A 19,999-nucleotide genomic window follows, 5' to 3' on the forward strand; every position below is an offset into this window, starting at 1 on the left:
ATCCTCAATAGCTTTTCAGAGAATGATCTCCAGGATTGCTTTAAATGCTTGGCAGCGTCATATGCAGCTGTGTGTCACCTCAGAAGGGAACTATTTTGAAGGTGATCATCATTGATTTTCTTAATTTGTTAAAGAAAAAGTTACAGGCATAGTCTCTTTGTGTGTGCATGTGTGTCAGACCTTATATACCTCGTATTTAGACGAAGTTACTGGAAAGTAGTCTGGTGTTTCTGTCCCCAAACCAAATTCATCTGTGATTTACTATAAGTAATAGCTACTTGACTTCCCTTATCCATTTTATAAACTGGTATGGTAGTATTTTATTTCCACTTAGATATGATGTTTCTTTTCATAGATACCTGAATTCTGATACCCTTAATAATGCAAAATAATAGATTACTCTGGTGCCATGAGTGCTCCTTCTGGCCAGGCCAAGGGGATGCTACTGGTATCTGAGTCTAAAAGGAAGGCTCCAATGCCAAGTTCTGTAAGTTGTTTTAGTACCACAAGCTTTTATCTATTACAGCTCATTACGAACCTCTGGCTGGACATGGCAATAAGTAATGGTCATAACCTCAGGAGCAGCTAGGAGAGAACAGAACTAAGGGTGACATCTGGCAACTTGAAGTGCATTTTGAAACTTGTTCAATATAGTTTTTGGCAAGTTCTAATGTATTGATAGGTAAGCTCAGGTGCATACTAGAAATGAAGCATTTTATCTGTGTGTTTTTCTCTGCTCTGCTAATTTTTCAGTGATGCTTTCTATAGTTCACAACGGAAGGCAGACCTTCGATAATGAACTCTTTTTGCTTCTGGAAAAGGTCTTGTTTAAAAACCAAAAGAAATACTTCTTTATAAAAATAGATTTTTATTATTGCAATAATTTGAAACAAGATTTTTCTTACAATTTCTGAACAAATGGTACTGTAAGAGGAATTATCAGTAACAGATCAATCTACAGGCACAAGGATTGTCATGGCTGTGTTTCCTGTTGCAGGTGATAGGTCCGCTTCACAGATACGCATTTATACAAGCTGTCTTAAATGATAGCAGAAGTTTACTGTGGGTTTGAAGGAGGTAATTGCTCAGTGAAGCTTCCTAAGATGAAAATTCAGAAGGAATAACTCTTCAATCTGTTTGCATTGAAAAGGTGATTCCTTATGTAAGGTTCACAAGTGCCTTCCAAGAAGAGAGAAGATGGTGAAGCACACAGGTGCCAGACATCAGAGCCAGACACTCTGTGCTGTTCACAGGCTTGGATGTTTTCTCGGTTCCAGGTCATCAATAGGAACACTTAAGAATATTCCCTGAATGGAGAAACATTTCTGTTTGAGTGGACCCAATTTTGGAAGTACTTGTTCTTGCTTATTGTCACAACAGCTCAAGCAAGTAAAACACACATCTGAATAAACACAAGATCATTCAATTAAACTTCAGCCTGTCCCTGCTTCAATCAAAATAAATTAGTTTTGCCATTAACGAGAATAAGGAAACTCTTAGAAGCCTTCCCTACATTAAAGAAACAGCTGCAAAAGCATTGCATAGTCTTAGGAGTTTCTGGAGCCCTATCACAGCTTGGTTTCTAGTATTTAAAGCACTATCTTAACAAAAATGTGTCTGAACAAGTCTAATATGAAATCTTGTAAATCTCTTTAACATAGGAAGGCTTTAAATTCAAAGATCATCTCTTAATTCTTTGCAATCATAGTTTGCATCCGTCTGTTTTAAACAAAAATATGTTTGCAATGTATCTGTGGTATCAAGTAATAGCAGCTAAAACTTTGTTTTTCTGAAATGAAGTAAACCAGTCTACGGGGGCACCCGAGTAAGTACTTTCTGCAGATCAGTCCCAAGTTACAAGGTTATAATAAAGTTATATAAATTATCCCACAATATAAAAGCTGTTATGGGTCCTAAACATACCGTGGAATTTCATATGGCCTACTAGGAGGTCCCAAATCCCATGGAAGTTCAGTATTCTTCATTTTTCATTCCTTGTAACTTCAGGGTATCTACTGAATATTTTGAAGAGCAGCATTTGAGTACACTTTGAGACACCTTCACAGAGCCTGATTTTTTCATGAGAAATGTACCCAGCACTCAAAATCAGAGCTCTCCCTATGCCTCAAGCTGAGTTCTCAGAACTAAGATTTCAGAAATCTTTTACTTCTTTTAATTAATTTCACTGTCTGAAATGCAAAACTTCATCATTGTGCTTACATGAGTGCATTAAGCCTGTTAAGTACAATTCAGTCATTTCTAAAGCTGTTTCAACTATTGCAAAGTATAGCTCAACTCCAAATGAAATATTCTAACTTGTAAGACATACTGAAAAGCTGCTTGTTTGCATCTTCCCCTTAATCTTGAAATATAAAAGCCAAAGCACTGCCAACTTAGTAGAGTAGAGTGAATTGCAGTCTTTCACTCCATTCTCCAAAGCTTTATTTTCTTCATTTAACTAAAGGCAAAGTTTTCTGTAAAAACAGCTATATCCATTGAAAAAAAATAGGTGGAAACCTTTTTTCTTCCTATGGAAACAGCAAGATTTAAGTGCACAAGGTGCTGCAAATAATGTGCTGTTCTTACTGCCCATTGGATTGCAGTAGTTCACAGAGTTTCTTATACCCGTTTCTGGATGTCCATCTCGGAGAACTCTAAGTTTCTCTATCATATGATTTAATCCAGGATAAATTTCAGGTTCTCTTCTCTGTAATCCACTGCATTCATCTTCCCAGCAAGACTAAGAACTTTCTTTACCTTTTCAGGAAAATAAAATGAAGATGTGGGACACTGAAGAAAATGAAACTAGGTTAATTAATGTAGCAAAAAAATATTGCTTGTATTGACTGCCCTAACTTCTCTCATGCTTTCTTTGTTGACAGGTTATTTCCTATTTCATCTTGGTAAGGATTTTGAATAATTTAATCCTTATACCCCAAGCATCAATGATAAGAAGTAGAAACCTAGACAAGAGCTTCGGAAGAGTTTCTGTATACCCCTGATCAGCCACACACTTCCTCCTGCTTGATTTTAATAGTGTTGTCATTTTAATGGTCAGTCAGTAATAAGCAATTATGCAGCAATACAGAAAATACATGATGGGCGTTTACCTTCACTTACACTATCTGCTAGTTGCTTTTTTTTCTTGCTCTTTTGCAATGCTTACCACAAGAAGGTCCTCGTTCATTGCTAGAGGATCTAGGCATTACTGTGTTGAAACAAACTGCAGTGAACACTCAGTTACCAATATGTGGTTAAATTACTATTCAATCTAGCTCAAGTGCAGGGCAGCAGCTTGACCTAAGGATCACTGTATTCAGTGAACCTAAAGAAGTTCTGCTTCCCGTTCAGATTCTTCCTTGGGATTCTTTTGTTTTCTGTGCTCACTGAGGATGCAATATGAGCTATATTATCTTCTTAAAATAGCCCCAAACATTTTAAAGATACTTTAGCAAAATATAGGGGTTTGACTCTGAATTCTGCAGACAGATTGATTGTTTAAGTCTCATTGATTCATTCTTCACTGTTCAATCTAATGTCAGACACTTTGAGAATAAGAATGATGATTTTTTTTTCTGGAAAAGAAATGTTGATCCATCTTCAGTCATAACTTATTCACTAGATATTATGATCCCTGTATCTGACCTGAGGAATAAGATAGGCAGTAAATAGTCACTGAAAGGCACTGCTTGACCTTCACTCCTCAATCTTAGTATTTCCCAGCTCTCGTAAGGTTTCTCCCAGGTTTCATTTCACTGCACGGACACCGCATAGTAAAGCGGTTAGGGTAGACACATGTGGATTTTCAAACCTGAGGTATTCATATTGTTACAAATATTTCCTAACGTAGGAAATAGGTGTGTAATTTTTTTTTGTAAAATTACAGCTTCTTTATTACACAGTACCTGTTTCTTATGTCCCCTCTTGCCCTCTCCCCATTTCTATATTTAACTAAATGTACCTTCTTCCTTGGGGCCAGACAGTGGTACCGCTAATTTTGGTATGTTTTAAGTTGAAATGTTCCCTACAAAAATTAAACCATTTTTCTTTACCTACTCCAATAACCTCCACTGAAAAAAAATTTGTTACAAAAGTGGCTGAGGATAAAAACAGGCAACCATAAAGCTCAAGTTTTAAGTTGTGTCTATGTTCACCAAGAGAAGAGTCCAGGAACAATGTACCCTGAACTGCAGAATCCCTGAAGACTGAATTTGTCATTTTTCAAGACTAATTCTCTTCATCCTGAATATTATTTACTAAATATCATAAAATAACAACATCATCTTAGCTGTGATTTTTACTTGTAGGGTGACTTTTGATGTAGGATTCTGACAAAAAAGAAAATTACGGGGTAGTAGAAAAGCAAGCTCTTTGGGGTGTTAGTCAGAAGCAGTCTTCCTGTTAAATGTTTCCTTCCTCAGGTCTTGAAAAGGTGGTGGCTTTTGGAGGATGGAGGTTCTCAATATCATCTGTGTGTTGTACAAGATACCACGGCTTCTGTCAACCACTTGTGAGTTTGCCTTGCTTGCTGCAAACCAGAACACATGATTATTCTGTCTACTTCAGAGACATTGTCTCAATGGTCCTTTCTGTTCCTAAGCGTATGTCATCTTCCCGAGGTAATTAGATGGTACATATCCTTTCTGACCTTTTGCTTCTGCTAGCCACCACTCTTTATTGCCACTCAGGTCGGAAAACTGAAGTATTGTAACCTTCTGGTACTCCTGAAGACTGAGTTCCTGATCATTTCTTGCTTGAAATGCATAAACAGCATAGAAGGTCTGAAAAAGGAAAGCCACAAAACCCCAAAACTGAATTTAGAAATGTAGACACAATGTACCCTCTAATTGTGTATTAATATGAATTCTGCATAAAGAAAGTTTGTAGCAGCGTATGCAAACCATCTAACTACATGGTCTGGAGTTGCTAGAGATGATCAGGGCTGAAATTAAAAGTAAAATTGAAGGATCTAAGGAATTCTGTATAGAGAGGAACAAACCAAGCTCCAAGACCTCCTCACCTTACTATACTAATAAGCTTTTCAGCTCACACAAAGCGGCCTTGGAATGGATGGAGAATTTTCCAGCAAGGTTTGCTCGGGGAGAGTTACCTTTCCTAAAGCTCCTAAACTCAACTGTGGCATACAGGTCACTTCCATGCCTTGATAATCAGCATTGCCACAGCTTTCTTGTCAGTGGTTAAGTGGGAAAAAATCCCTTGACTGAGCTATTTTGCTGGTTCCCATGCTATGGGAGAACCTTGAGGTGTTGTACGTGGGGTTGGGTAAAGCAATGGCATGTTTTCTGTGAGACAGGACTGCAATTCACAGTTTAACTGATTTATCTTTTCCTGCCTTGTAGCTTTTTAAGAAAGGCAAAGGACAGAGGATAATGAATTCCTATGTCATACTAACAAAGTAGTGCCACTCTTTTAGAGTGTAAAAGGAAACCATTTAAATTATAACAATATAATTATAGATTTGAAAGAGGAGTAACAAGACGACAGGCACGGTATCGTACTTACATGCTGATCATCCATATTCTGAAAAGCACCACTTTCTGTGCCATTAATTGGGAGGGTTTCACAGCAATGAAGAGATGAGCTGCTGTCACTCTTCTTGTGCCCCAGACTCCTTGTGCTGCTGTCAGCAGACGGCCGTGAAGAGACGAAGAGGCTGAGATTATCAAAATCATCATCACCAAAGCTGTTTTCTGCTATGTCCTTCTGCACTTTCTCTGGATTGTAAGGCCTCAGGAAGGAGGAATACACATACCCTTTAAGGACTAGACACCAGAATAAAAAGAGATAAAATAAACAGCAAGATATTGCTAAAAGCATTTCAAAACCAACAGGTCTATGCAGCTGTCAGTCTGACAGAGGCAAATGGATGGGGCCAGAATGAAAAGAGATCAATATTCCGAAGGAAAGCTGTTATTGGGATGTTTGTGCAAAGAACTTACTTCCTGTGTCAACAAGCCATCTGCTTGTGCTTCCAAAGGGATCCTTTTGCTCCACAACAGCCACTAGTTCTCCTTCATGTAAATCAATATCAAATTCCTGTGTGGCATTGCACTTGCGCTTAGCTTGGTATAGCAATTCTGTGCTGTACATAGACAAAAGCTTGGACCTGTGGCCTTCTGTTTGACGTGGCAATTCGAGCTGAAAAGCAGAAAAATTATTCCCTGGGAATAATGTTGAGGCCATTTCCAGAGCAACAGTGATGCATAAACCCTGGTGTATACCGCATGTGGCAACTGACCTTATATTTTTACACACGGATTAGAAAGTTACACAGCTGTAGCAAGGACCTGTCCAACTGCTATATTAATAGGTGAACAATAAAAGGCAGAGTTTAAAGAAATGTAGGAATGCCACTAATTAAACATCTCTTTTTTCTGTCCTCTATTCATGAGGAGCCTGCATTCCGTATGTGAACTGTCACTTGCTTAATTGTCTTTCCATAGCAATGATCTTTGAATTCCTATGTCATATCACAAAAAAAGCATAATCCGAGAATGGGTTGAGGTGTGCTAAGGACATGTGACAACTTGCATGATAAGGCATTAGGCAAAAAAATCAGTAGTACCCAAACAGTCTGCTTTTGGTGTGAAATTGCATCACTAAATAAGGGCAAGTTCTATTGGCTGCTGGAAGCATATTGACTCAGAGTTTGGTTAGAAGGCAAGGAGAGAGGTGCTGCGCATCAGTGTGACCTTAACATACCACGGAAGTAAGAGCACAAGTGCTTTACTCATGCTAACAGGAGTCCTACAGCTTCCTCTGTAAATCTGCACTTGAGTTTTCATTTTACTGTAAACCAGACTGCTCAAAGCTCTGGAAGTGTCTGATAAGATTGGGAACCACAGGGACACAGTTTTCCTGGTAGATTTTCTGAATCTTCTGCTGTGGAGTTGTATGTGTGTAAACACCAGTACACGTAACCACAGCTGAGGATGAAAAGCCAAATGTTCAAAATTAGAAGACTAGGACACACTGTGTAAGAGTATTTAACAAAAGAAGTAATCAAAGTTTGCATATAAAACCTTAGACTTCTCATGTGCTTAAAGACGTAAGGATAATAAGAGATAATTCTTAGTGGGTTTTCAAGATAATAGCATGAAAACAGAATGAAAAATCTTCAGAAGTTACTGGTCAATGGAACAGCTTCATTACAACAACCTGATTCAGAGTCACAGGGGAAAGACCAAGCCCAAACCTACAGGTGGTACAAAAATAGATTTGTTTCAAAAGAGACCAAAAGAGGATGCTTCATAATTTGGATGTATGGTACTCACTGGAGAAGGGACAGGTTTCTTCTTTTCCAGGCTCAATTTTCTCTCAATAAAAGCTGCACTGCTGTTTTCTTTTACAAAATTCAGCTTGTGAACCTCCTCCATCAATTGATTCTGCACTTCACAGATGCTTGAGGAAGACAGCTGCAAATACAAAGGTGGGTTAGATCTCATGAACTAAATGCAAGGAGATTTCAGAGAACAGATTTGGTTTAATGGGCTGAAATCTTGAGAGTCAGGAATCTGACAAGTCACTGCTATTTTCTGCAGAGCCCATGTTGTGGTAGCTATAAGTTGGAAAGAAAAGAACGGTCCTTGCTTAAAGAAAGTTTCCAGTGATTGCTATTAGATTTAAAAGACATACTAATTTAAGTTGAATCATTAAAAAGCTTTCTAAACAGCAACGAAAATAAACATGCTTACACTTACACTATTGAGCCACCTGCTTTCAGATACAAATGTGCATCTTGGCAGCTATCGGAGTGGCCAATGTGCTGTAAGGCTTGGAGTTGCTTACCCTGCAGCCATGTGTTTGTGCAACTGGGTACTGCCACAGGGTTAAAAATAGTTGGGTACGCTGAAGCTCTGTGTCTGGAACTGGATAAGTGCTTTTGGCCTATGCCTAACCCCAAATACATTTGGTGATGTTAGCAGAAAAAAAGAAGGTAATTTTCTAGGCAGAGCCTCACAGAAAACAATGCTCAATACCGCAACTTTCAAATCACAAAATGGTCAAATTACAGGGATGCAATTTCTTCATGTGGAAAAGCCTTCGTTTTCCCATTAAACAGTGGAGCTCCATGTTTTGATCCTGACCTTGCTTTCTTAATTTTTCATCTGTTCCTGACTACAAAGTGCTGCATTCCAGCCTTGATGAAAAGGAATGCTCCAGTGTTGCCTGAATCCGGTGTGTTTCATGTATAATGTCTTGCTCCAGTTCAGAGTGGATTTGGAGGTATGGAAAGCATCATTCCAGCTGTGTTTTTCAGGGGTTTCAAGTCCTCTAGGCAAATGCATAACAAAACTGAAACCCTGTATTACTTTCATACAAATAAGAATAATTTCTCAACTGCAATCTTCAGGTAATGTTCATAGTGCCCAGAAAGAGTAGAGTGGGCTGGAGGAATTAATGGCCTTTTGCATAGCTCAGATCGGCATCTTTGGTACCATTGACTAGACAAAGTCATTCTTTACTGCCTAGAGATAGCTTCAGGAGTTTCTGCAATGTATTTGGGTTTAAAAGCAATTTGCTTTTCATAGGTCAGATCTCCTAACATGTTTCTTTTTCACAGTCATCTGTGACTCCATAGGTCTAGCAGTAACAGGAGCATTCATGTAGTTTGTTAGAGTTTCTCTTCCCGTGTTTTCTGGGCTACTCAGTGTAGATGCCAAGAAAGGAAGACTAAAATGCTAGCAGCTGCTGCCTTTTTGCCTTACTGTAATGTTCTTGCCAGTGCTATCACTGTAGCAGCTGGAACAGCTACTTTAGGATCATTCTCGATGAAAAGTCCCATCTTAACAAAACTTAAGCTGAGCTTGCAAGGAAAAATAAAAACAAAAACCAAACCCAGTTGTGCTCAACAGAAAAACAAAATCAGTGTAGCTTGAAGGTTTGTGTCCAACATAATTCTAGCCAAGTCATACAGAAAGAAAAATAAGACAAAGGCAAAGCTACACCTGTTTCTAATGCACTTACTGGAACGGGCACCACCACAGCAGAATTTGACTGAAGTGCTGCAGACATGATATTCCTGAGGAGAGTGATGAAGCAATGTAGGCAGTTCAACACAATGGTTTTGGCTGCTCTGTTGAATACCTGAAGTTCTTCTACTAGCTGTGCATTGAGAGCCTCATAGTCTTTCTTTGCCAGGTCCAGCTCCTCTCCTGTTGACCTCTGAAGGTAGCTGTTGTAGTCCAACAACTTGTCATAGCGCTTCTGGATGAGCTTCTGTGGGCCAGAAAACAAGGCTTGTAGTGCTGACAGAGGAGTTAAAACAAGCTTGTCCAGCTGAGCCACCTGGAAAGGTATAACACAGACCTGCTTACTACTTTATTCATACAGTCCTTCAGACCCAGCAACAGATTAAGACTGATGGCAGCCTATCAAGCAATCTGTGATTTAGTCCTCACAAAGCATCGCTGTTTAGAGGCAGCTTCAAGCAAGGTCTAGCGTGAGCTAGAACCTCCCTCATTACTTTGCAAAGTTTTGCAGCTTAAAATGTCTGGCAACGGTCCCTTGGAGCATACAGCCCTGCGTGTGTCACCTCTGAGGAAAAAATGGGCAGGGATCAGTGAAGTAGTCCAAAAAAGCTGTGATTTCCATAGCTGGAAGAACCATGCTATTGTACAGTCTAGAGACAACGAGATTGTGTTAAATGGCAGTCTTGAATGCTAGCAAAGCTTTTTTTTTTTTTTCTGGAAACAACTGTAGCTCAATTCCTATTTCAGAAAACACAATCACTTGATTTAGTTGAATTATGTTATGCTTGTTGGTTTTGCCTGTAGTAATCAATAGAATTAGAAACCTGGTGTAAAAAAAAGTCATTTTCAGACTTCCGTTAGTCCGTAATTGCCTCAAAAGATTAGTATTGCATGAAATGGAACAAATTTTTCTAAGTCACTTGTTGAAATACAGCACAGGCTTGTAGTGAGTGACACTCATTGTTCATACATTAGCACTTTTGGACATTCTGTGTGAATTAAGGTTTTGGATTGAATGTAAGAATAAAAAAGCTGCTTCCCCTCTACTGTACATAATGTATTGCGGTTGAAGATGCATCCATTTTAACACCAGGATTGCTTTCCCAAGATTTTGATGCATTAAGAAGAGGAGAGGCTGTTGTGGATTTCTGCCCTAAAATTTTCCATAAAACATAATGCGAGAAGAAGGTATTCCTTATTGACAAATGCACAAAGGAAAATAAAATAATTAGCCTGAGCCCATTACCGAGATCTCCATTGATAATATCCTTTCAGGAGAACATGTGAAAAATACTATGACTTTCCGGTGAGAATATCTACTCACCATGCACTGTCGGGACAAAAGGGGTTTATGGAAAAAAACTTATACATAGGATAACGAGTCCTTGTAATCTAGTAAATCCGAGACACAGAAATAAATAGATAAGTAGAAATTAATACTGTTAATAACTATGTCCACAGTTTAAATACATAAGATTAAGGTGGGTTTTTTAAAAATTACATAGACCTTCAGAATAGCTGGATTATGAACCCATAAGAGTTACAATTTTTTTCCTGAAAAAAAAGTTTTCTATTTCATCTGTTGTGGAATTGCTTTTGCTTTTCTTTGATATTTTTGAATACGAAGGCATCCTCCATACTGGACACACTCACTGCTGCAATGATAGAGGGGTACTCCTCTGCACTTTATGCACTCATTCATTGTAAGGACACTGAAAATATCTTTCTGATTATTGCGACTGATTTTTTTGATTCTTTTTAAATACAAGAACTTCAAAGGAAAGGAAATAAAACATCTTGCTTCCCTGTCATTATCTGGGAGGATGCTGCCTGTCGAAAGATCCTTCTGTTTCTTGGCAGACAGTTTCAGTGTTTGGAAAAGATTGAATGGCTACCTTTTAGTTGACACAAACCTTGGAAAGTATAAGAAAAATTCCACCTGTGACATTTTCCAGCTTAAGCATTTGTTTGAAGAAGCAGCCTGCCCCATTTTGAGAAGATATTTTAGTCTCTCTTAGTAGAGCCAGGCATTAGAGTTCATTTGGACCCAGAAAGCAAGAGGCAGTTTGAAAAACTATTACTTTTTTAGTTCCAATGTGCTGTATCCAGATCTTTCACTGTTTCCCTATATGAAGGATAGTAACTTAGTGAAAAGGTAGTAAAGCTGGATCATACAGATCTATGATTCCAGGAGTTAATAGTTCATGAGCACAACAAAGATCACAGAAGTCACTCTAAAACTGTAAGTGTTGGTAACAAAAGTAGCAAACCAAAGACATTCTGCTCTTGTTTGAAACTCAAGTAAAACTTGCAAATTTAGCACAGAGATTTTAGTTTAAGCCCAGGAATATAACTTGAGAAATTTTATTTAGCTCTTCTAGGGAAAAAAAACCCACTTCACTTACTTACATTGAATTTTATCTTATTTCTTACAGATATTCAATCGAAAAACTCACTCATCTTTCCCATTAGATTCATAAGGTTTTTTGCTCTTATCCATCCCAAGTCTTCCTCGGGTAAACCTGTTTTCTCACACATATAGACAGCTGTGTGTCGCTGGAAGCTGCATGAACTTACAAGGTCTTCACAGAGATTTGCCCTGGTATTCTGTTTTTTCAAAGAGTTGTTTACTTCGTCTTTGTCTTGCAAGATTTCCTGAAGCCCAGTTATATTCTGTGCAGCCAGATGTATGGAATCCTAAATGGTGGTAGGAAGATGAAACCGTATTACAATCTGTTTTAACATTCTGCATTCACTCATGCAGATACTGCAATAACACTGATGGAATCAGAAATATTTTCCATTTCTGACACATATGCAGTTTCTCTGCAGTTTCCAGCCATTGTGAGATTGTTTACTGTGATAATATTTTTCCTGTGTTTTGTGTATTTTCAATGTAAACTATTTAGGAATTAAGTTGTTAATGTTCAACTGAAAAAATGATGCCCCAACCTAATGAGTGGAAGTTAGCTACTCCTCAGCAAGAAGCCAGCTCAAGACCCGTGCACCCTCAAAGTCCATTTTTTGAGGATTAAATAGGACTACAGCGGTGTATTGCACTTACTCTGAATTTTAATCTTAATGAAATGTGCATCTGTTTGAATAAGGAACTGTCAACACTATTTCAGGCAACAACTCTCGTTGGCTGAGCTCACTGGCCTTTCCCTGTTCGCTGAACCAAACGAGGTGTGTTTGTAATAAGCTCTGGCCAGCTGTCTGTTTAACTTACCTACCTCTCTAACAACTTCCATGTCTGTTTTCAGCCTTGAGGGGCCTCATATCATCTACAAAGTTGGCAAGTTACAAGCCAACCCACGTCTTTAGAGAGGAGGATTAAAGCAAAGACATTTAGAGCACTTGACCACTCTACATTTAGTGGTAGCACTAAACGCAACCTAGCAACAGGATGAAGGAACGAGTCCTCATATCTAAAATCTATATTTTAGGACTTCAAGATTCATGTAGCTGCAACTAATTTCTTCCATTTTTAATGAGAAGCAGCTGGTGCTCTGCTGCAGCAGGTGTGCGTGACCCAAATGGTGGCTTCCCGCAGTGATTGAAAGTAATAAGTGTGCCACCAGACAGCACCTTCTTTTCTGCACTGAAGAAAGAGGAAGAAGCATGGGCTTCAAAATTTCTATGCCATGAGCTCAGTAATGCAGCAGCAGCACAAATCATTTATTTAATTTGAAGTAAACCTGCCTGCTTGTATAATTTGGTATTTCCTAATCAGTGGCAGAAATCTGTATTGAACAGACTACGGACATCGTTTGTGGCCACAGATTTCAAAAAGGCCTGTACCAACCTGTAGATGTTGGGAGGAGAGTGAAATGTTCTTCACGCACAACTTCACAGTCTTCTCTAAACTTCGAAACAACTTTTCTTCCTTATTAAAAGTTTCATCTTTTACCTAAAATAGATGTTTGTACTATTATTTTGGCAGCTTAAAAGAGCTTGGCTAATGAAAGAAATATCCAGAGTGCTGCTGGAAAAAATCCAAGCCTTCCTTAAACTCCTCTCTTTGAAAAACAGAACAGATTGGCCTCCAGTTCTCCCAAGCTCCGGTTTTAATCCAAGAAAAGTCAAAGGCACAGGTCAACGTGACAGAGAATTTAATTTGTAATGCTTGTGGAAGCAGGGAGTTGCTTTATTACAAGCACATCTATGAGTGCCAATAAAACTTTTAGTTTTCTGTATATTGTTGCTTTATTTGAGGAAACAATGGTGAAAATTTGAAAGATATTTATATGTCATGGCATGATGTCCCTGGGTGCTCGTTTGTGAGTAATGGGGAGATGTCCCCCAGGCAGGCTGTAGGTGGAGCTGTTACCTCTAGAGCAATCCCAGCTCTTCAGCTCGAAACCTCAGCAGCTGGAAATAGGTTGGTATTACTTCTTTATGCTAGCTAAAAAAAAATCCCAAGATACGTTTATTTCTGCCTACCTTTTACTTAAGAAATTTGAGAAATCTCAAGTCTCGTTTTCAATGGTTTTGCTGTGAGGGTCACAGGGTGTTTCAGAGGTGTGACTTGGAAACTCTCTTAGTCTAATAATGCAGGAGAGAGAGCTGAATCTTTAACAGATGTATCCTGATTCTAAAATTATTCTCCAATATTTTAAGCTTAATTAAAAAATACAAAACAAACAAAAAAACACCCAGAAAACAGAAGCTTAAAAAAGAAAATTCACATCTTCTCCTAATCAAATTTAATCCCCTGTTCTTCTCTGATTTTATAGCCTTATTCATTTCCCATTCTGAATACAAAAATTTCCACCGCACAAATAAATGAACAGAAAGAATAAATGTGGGTAGTTTGTATCAGAGAAAGGGGGGAAGCCACTGATAAAAAAAACAAAACAAGAAAACCCAGCGTGTATCTTGTAAAGTCACATCTAGAAAGACAGGTGACCTTGAATAATCAGCCATCTCATGCATTGACTTGCACTGAATGCCATTTTCAAGGACAGCTGTAATTGATTTTCTCTGAGATTCAGATTTAAGCTTTCCTGAAAATGTTTATCCTGCTAGGTTTTGAATTACAATATTGAAATTATGAAGGAGTGTTTTATTTTTGGCTACTCAGCACCCATCGGACTTATCACAGGCTTCTTTGGTAGTTTTGATGGTTCCAGGTCCTTACACATGTAAAGGCAAACTCCACAGCCTTTCCTAATCTGAAGTATTGCTCATCTTCCTTGGTAGGTTCAGAACTTGAATGTTACAATGTGGCACAATGTGATAGGAATGGTTGGACTCAACGATCCACTGGGTCTCTTCCAACCTGGTGATTCTATGATTCTATGCTTCTATGATTCTATGATTCTATGGAAATGGACCGAACACTTTCTCAGCACCAACAATTACTATTGCCAGTCTATCTGCAAAAAGCTGATCTCAGGCTGAGTTTCACAAAACTACCAGTCACTTCTCTCTGTGAAAGATCAGAAGTCTGAGAAACTCTTAGATAAAAAAGGAAAAGGTGGAGAACTTGTTACGTTATTTTCTATTTCAATCACAAAGATCTTTCCTGTCTTCCGTGACAGTCAGAAAATGACTTTATAATTGATGCAGAAAAAAAAGCAACACCGCAAACTCCATTTCCAACATGTTTTTAAAAATGCCCAGGGCAAATGCGGAACTGAAGCTGTCAATGCAAATCTGCAGTTGGATGAGTAAGTACCTGAGGTTCTCCCCTCGTCAGTATTTTCAGATGGCTGGTGACCCTCTTGGATTTCTTGCTAATGGAGTGGATATTCAGTCGGGAAAACTTTTCTTTAAGGGTTTCTTCATCATCATTTCTCTTATACTTCAGCACTGCAGACAGAGGATTTCACGACACTGATAATCTGTATTTACAGGGCTTTTCACAGGGACAAGCACACAAATATAAAACCGTTTGAGAGCAGACACTTTGATGTCACTTGCTGTAATCTTGTGTGAAACTGCTTGAGATGATGAAAACCCTGTTATGAATTCTTAGCCTTGGGAAGAGTGAAGCTAGGGCTTCAACGTGGCAAGTCTATAAGAAATACTTCTGTCACTGCATCTCAATTATTATCAGTGCTTGCAACTGCATTACAGACAATGAACATGAATATAATATTAATTTTTTCATAGTTTTTGTACTTCTGGAGTTACCAGCCAGGTAACAACTGGCTGAGGACAAGTGACATTAAGGCATCTGTTACCTTCTTGAAACCCACCATATTGCACAACTTAGCCAAAACTGTTGTATTGATACGACCTCTCTGCTGATTGCCAGCCCAAACCCACAAAGACAGAAGAATTTACTGTGCCTTTTCCTTACCTAAATCTTTCCTCCTTTTAAGTTCATTGATGTTCATATTAATGTTTTTCATAGCAAAAAGGGCTTCTTGGAGCACCTTGTGGTCAGGGTGAGAAGCAGGAGTTGAATTCAAGAGTTCACAGAGTAACAAAGGATATTTCATCACTCGCTGCACTGGTTTGATCATCAGGGATCCCATGTCCATTAGATTTGGCTTTCCTCTATAATTTATACCAAAAAAAAGTCACATATGGAGAAAAACTGCACGAAGACAAAAACTTATTATTATTTCTGTCTAGTCATTTAAACTGCTGCCTTTTAAATCCTTCACTTGAGCTTTCAACTACAGAAAATATCAAACTAGAGCAGTGCATAGAAGTGCAATTACCACTTAAGTGAAAAAATAAGATACATCTGCCAGGGAACATGGGCTGTTGTAGACTAATGGCCTCCAGCTCTGCCAGGGGAGGTTTAGGCTGAACATTAGGAAAAAATTCTTCACAGAAAGGGTCATTGGGCACTGGAACAGGCTGCCCAGGGAGGTGGTTGAGTCACCTTCCCTGGTGGTGTTTAAAGGACAGGTGGACGAGGCACTGAGGGGCATGGTTTAGTATTTGATAGGAATGGTTGGACTCGATGATCTGGTGGGTCTCTTCCAACCTGGTGATTCTATGATTCTCTGAAACAGTCCTCACACCCCATCATTGAGAAATACGTACTAGGTCTGAGTTTTCTGTATTTTCAGCCTCTGAAACTGTCCCACTCAGTCTCGAGGGTGTATGTGATACAACCTACACACCACAGACACCCAGGAAGGGAGATGTAGGTGGAAGAACAAATAACAAGAAGCTTGAGAAACGCAGGTGAGCGGGGCCATTATATCCTGCTCGTGCTTAAAATTGCAACATCTCCCTGCTGCGAGTAGCTGCGATGCCCATTCATGGCTGCATCCCTTCTCACGACATCTCTCAGCTTGACACAGTGACCCGTAAGCTTTACTGTCTTTTACCCGTGGTTTTAATTTACTGGCTGCCAGTAGGTTATTTCTAATGATGCCTGAGCTTCTAAAGGGTACCAGACCTGGCCTAGGGGAACGTCAAACATACAGGATGTTCTGGTCAGGCTGATTCAACCTGCTGGAAGTCACCTTAGGTAAAGACAAAGCAGGCAGATGACTAGAGTGGCAGAAAGATGAAGGTAGGAAAGTTACACAGGGATGAGGGATGAAGGATGAGGTCACAGGGATGCTCTGCAGCTCCAGGCCTGGTCCTGCTGGCTCAACAGGAGCAGCAGAGCAGCTTCCCCAGGCACCTTATTCCCCAAGCAGCTCAGGCCATCCAGGCCACCCAAGTCCTCTGGTCCCCGTGTGAGGGAGTTACCAGCCCATGCTCCAGCCCGACTCTGGACAAGAGCCTTTGCTATACACCCTCCATGCTTGAAGGGGAGAAGCTGTGCAATTTGCGGACCATCGCAAAACCCTGGGAGAAAACAGGGGAAGGGCAGGACCCAGCTATTTGTGCTTTAATTACCCTCATGTGGCTGGTGGAAACATGGTATCTCCCCAGAGCAGGGAAGATCAGGGGGCCAAACCCCAGGGCCAGGGCCAACCATCACTGAGGCTCCAGCTCCAGGATGGATGTGCCCATGGTCTCTCCTCATTACAGCTCCTAGGCAAACCAGGCAACGCTTTAGCACCAGGGAAAGAGCTCAGTGAAACTGAACTGAGCTGTTGGTAACAGTGTGAAGGGCAGTAAAGCAGAGCAAGCTTTCCATTTGCAGGCCCCAGAAAAACACTTTGGAGGGGAACGCTTATTTAGCGTTAACCATGCAAGAGTTAATGTGAGGTGAAGAAGGATTTCTGCATACGGAAAGAGGGAATAATGCAGCATAGAAGGAAAGTACAAAAAACAGGGAACAGCCACTTGGTTTCGCAGGCTGACATCTATTGTTTTGTGCAGCAGGAAGAGAAAAAGAGAAAAAAAAAAAGCTTTCATTCCCACTTTTGCATGTATAGAAAGTACAAGAGCCAATCCTTACTGCTAACTAATTAACTAACAATTTGAATGCCTTTGAGAAGAGACATCTGCATATTTAAACCATCTCTTTCACACAGGCTTTATCTGTAAGAAAGTTCTGCATGAAAAAAAATTAACAGTTAGATGCCTTTTAAGGCTTCTTGATGTCTTCAAACCTTCTCATCATTTCAATCCCCGTCATTTCCCCTGTATCCTACATTAAATATAGACAGCTATTTTCCCTTCTTCCAGCTTCTGGCAGCAATAATGAAAAAAAAAATCTTAAATTGTTATTGTTTTCTCTGGAAAGCCTCATGAATGCAAATCTATAAAAGCTGCCTTATGAATGGAAAAATCTTCAAGTGTCTTCTCTTTATATAGTTGCACTTTGGACAGCTGCCCAAGTGATAAACAGCCCTCTGTTCGCATATCTGCATGACACAGTCTTGCAATGTGGTTCGAGAGATAGTAGGTTTGTTATAAGATAATGACTCCCTGGGGCGCTAAATGCCACAAAGTTCAACTCATCTACTTCTCCCCAGCAAGATTAGCTGACGATAGCCACTCTCCATGCGTGAGTCCCATTTGCAGTGTGCCCCATTAGGAAGCATCCGGCCGCAGGGCAGGACATGGCTTTGTCGTGCGACCAAAACAGGCGAGTAACGGCTTGTGACATCTATTGTGCAGAAAATTAAGTTGATAATTCATTTGTGATGCTACTTCAGCCTTCCCCCCACATTATTGTGAATCTAGCAAGTATTCTAGGTCATACATAGTTGTACTAATCTCTTCACAAATTATTACTGTAGCTCTGCAGTAAATGCAGCTGGTTTAACTGCAGTGAGCTTCATAGCACAGCCTTCCTCCCTCCTACAACAAAACAAAGTCACAAATGCAAAGATTCCTGCCCTTTTAGGACACACATGGTGGCAAGCTTTGAAAAGACAGGTGAGTCAGGATTTGGTTTCATTTGATGTCATTACGCAGCAGGTAGGTCCAGAGGCAAACATGATAGCCACTATAGAACAGCAGGGCCAAGGCTGGTGTCATAACCAGCTTGGCAGTTATGAAACGGTGTGAGTGCATCACAGGCTGCAGCATGACTTAAAGTCTTGGGCTTCATGGTTTGCTGTGCATGAGTTCATTTTAGTACAAGACATGCAAGGCAAATAGTTCACTGTGCCATAAGACCCCCATGCAAACCCAGGAAATTCACTGAGGCTGCACAGTTGTTAAGCCAAGCAGAATTTAAGCCACAGAACTGCTAGGAAAGGGCAGCCTTGTCTGGTATTTATGTAATTGTTTTCTTGATCATGCTTGAATGAGAAGTAATCTGGAAGCAGCAACATCACAGACTGTTTTGGGTGAGTTACGCTGTATTTTCCACTTCAATATTAACCATTTTTTTGGGCGCGGTCCTGCCCAAGAACTGCTGAGACTTAGCAGCCTCTAAGCTGGTGGTGGCATTTCTGGGTGCCCTGACAGCCAGTGGGGAAGGCACGAGAGGTAGTGAAGCTCAGGAAGGGTCCTGCAGCTAAACCTGGCTCATTTCACTCCACGCAGCTTTATAAGAACCAATTTAAACTTAGAAAGTGAATTGTATCCTACACTCCACTGGCATCTGCCTGAAGGAGCAAACTAGCCATTCATCTTTGCTGGGGTTGCGCAAGGCAGAGCAGCCAGTCTTGTGCTATTTCTATACAAGCCGCTGTCTCACACAATCTTATTGTGACTCTCTGGGTATGAATGTCCTTTATCAAAACAAAATGCAAAGAACTATTTCCTGTTACAAACTAAAGCCTGAAAACCACAGCTGTGGAATTTCAACATGTAAATCCTTCAAAGTCTACATTACACTGATCTTATTTGTGACATATGATTGACTGACTGATTAACAAATTCTCTGTCTTTACAGGTATTTGTCTCCTACCAATACAGAAAACACTTGCTCTTCTTTTCTCTTCACATTTCTGTCCGGGGTTGTAATAATCTTCTTCAGTTCAGCTAACCCCTCCTCTGACCTCTCCCTGGAAGTAATTTCAGATGGTGCATTTTAATGATCCCAAATGGATGGATGTCCAGAAACTACGGCCATGACAAACTCTCCTTTATTGTTTTTCAAAGATGCCACATTTGGCACCGAAGTCCTTTACCTCAAGTTATCTGTGGCTGGATGAGTACACTGGCAAAGTGTTGCAATGACCTTGTTCTTTTCCGATGTCCTTCCAGCCACTTTTGGAGAGAAGATCCTAAGCTGGACTTCTCATATAGGGCTACTGAAGGGGTCATCACCTTAGAAATAGCTTTACCTGTGAACCTAATGGCTATTGTAGCAGGTCTACAGAGGCCTATGTGAAATGATTTCAGTGTGTCTGGATTTCAAAGACTGACACTATGCTGTTGATAAGCACTCTTGCAGACCTCAGAGCTTTCTAAGCATGTTTATAGTACAGCAATGTGATAATAAAGGGCTCCAAATGAACTGGCAACAAAATTAACCGACTTCATGAACCAAAAGTTTTGAAGGATACTGCAGTCGTAATTAGAATACCAGATAGACTAAGAGAAATTAAAACTGAAAGTCTTTATCACCTATGTCCTGGAAAACTTTGTGGGTTATACTGACACAAAAGGACTGTGTTCTTATAATTTCTACATGCATGGTTTTAAGCATACTGAAGATAAATTAGAGATATTTCAAAGAT

General features: G+C 39.8%; 1 protein-coding gene across 1 annotated transcript in view; it reads right to left on the reverse strand.

The window, feature by feature from the left end:
• Positions 1–4,586: 4,586 nt before the first annotated feature.
• Positions 4,587–19,999, reverse strand: part of ARHGEF38 (Rho guanine nucleotide exchange factor 38) — a 35,163-nt gene continuing 19,750 nt past the window's right edge. Inside the window, exons 6-14 of the mRNA XM_069854976.1 lie at positions 15,301–15,500; positions 14,674–14,807; positions 12,799–12,903; positions 11,571–11,690; positions 8,989–9,309; positions 7,296–7,436; positions 5,961–6,159; positions 5,524–5,783; positions 4,587–4,781 (exon numbers count right to left, since the gene is read on the reverse strand). Of these exons, the coding sequence (XP_069711077.1) occupies positions 4,596–4,781; positions 5,524–5,783; positions 5,961–6,159; positions 7,296–7,436; positions 8,989–9,309; positions 11,571–11,690; positions 12,799–12,903; positions 14,674–14,807; positions 15,301–15,500 (1,666 nt within the window). The 3' untranslated portion in view covers positions 4,587–4,595. The remainder of the gene's footprint in view (positions 4,782–5,523; positions 5,784–5,960; positions 6,160–7,295; positions 7,437–8,988; positions 9,310–11,570; positions 11,691–12,798; positions 12,904–14,673; positions 14,808–15,300; positions 15,501–19,999) is intronic.

This window comes from Phaenicophaeus curvirostris, chromosome 4 (assembly GCF_032191515.1).
Source record: "Phaenicophaeus curvirostris isolate KB17595 chromosome 4, BPBGC_Pcur_1.0, whole genome shotgun sequence".
In the NCBI taxonomy this organism is placed as follows: domain Eukaryota; kingdom Metazoa; phylum Chordata; class Aves; order Cuculiformes; family Cuculidae; genus Phaenicophaeus; species Phaenicophaeus curvirostris.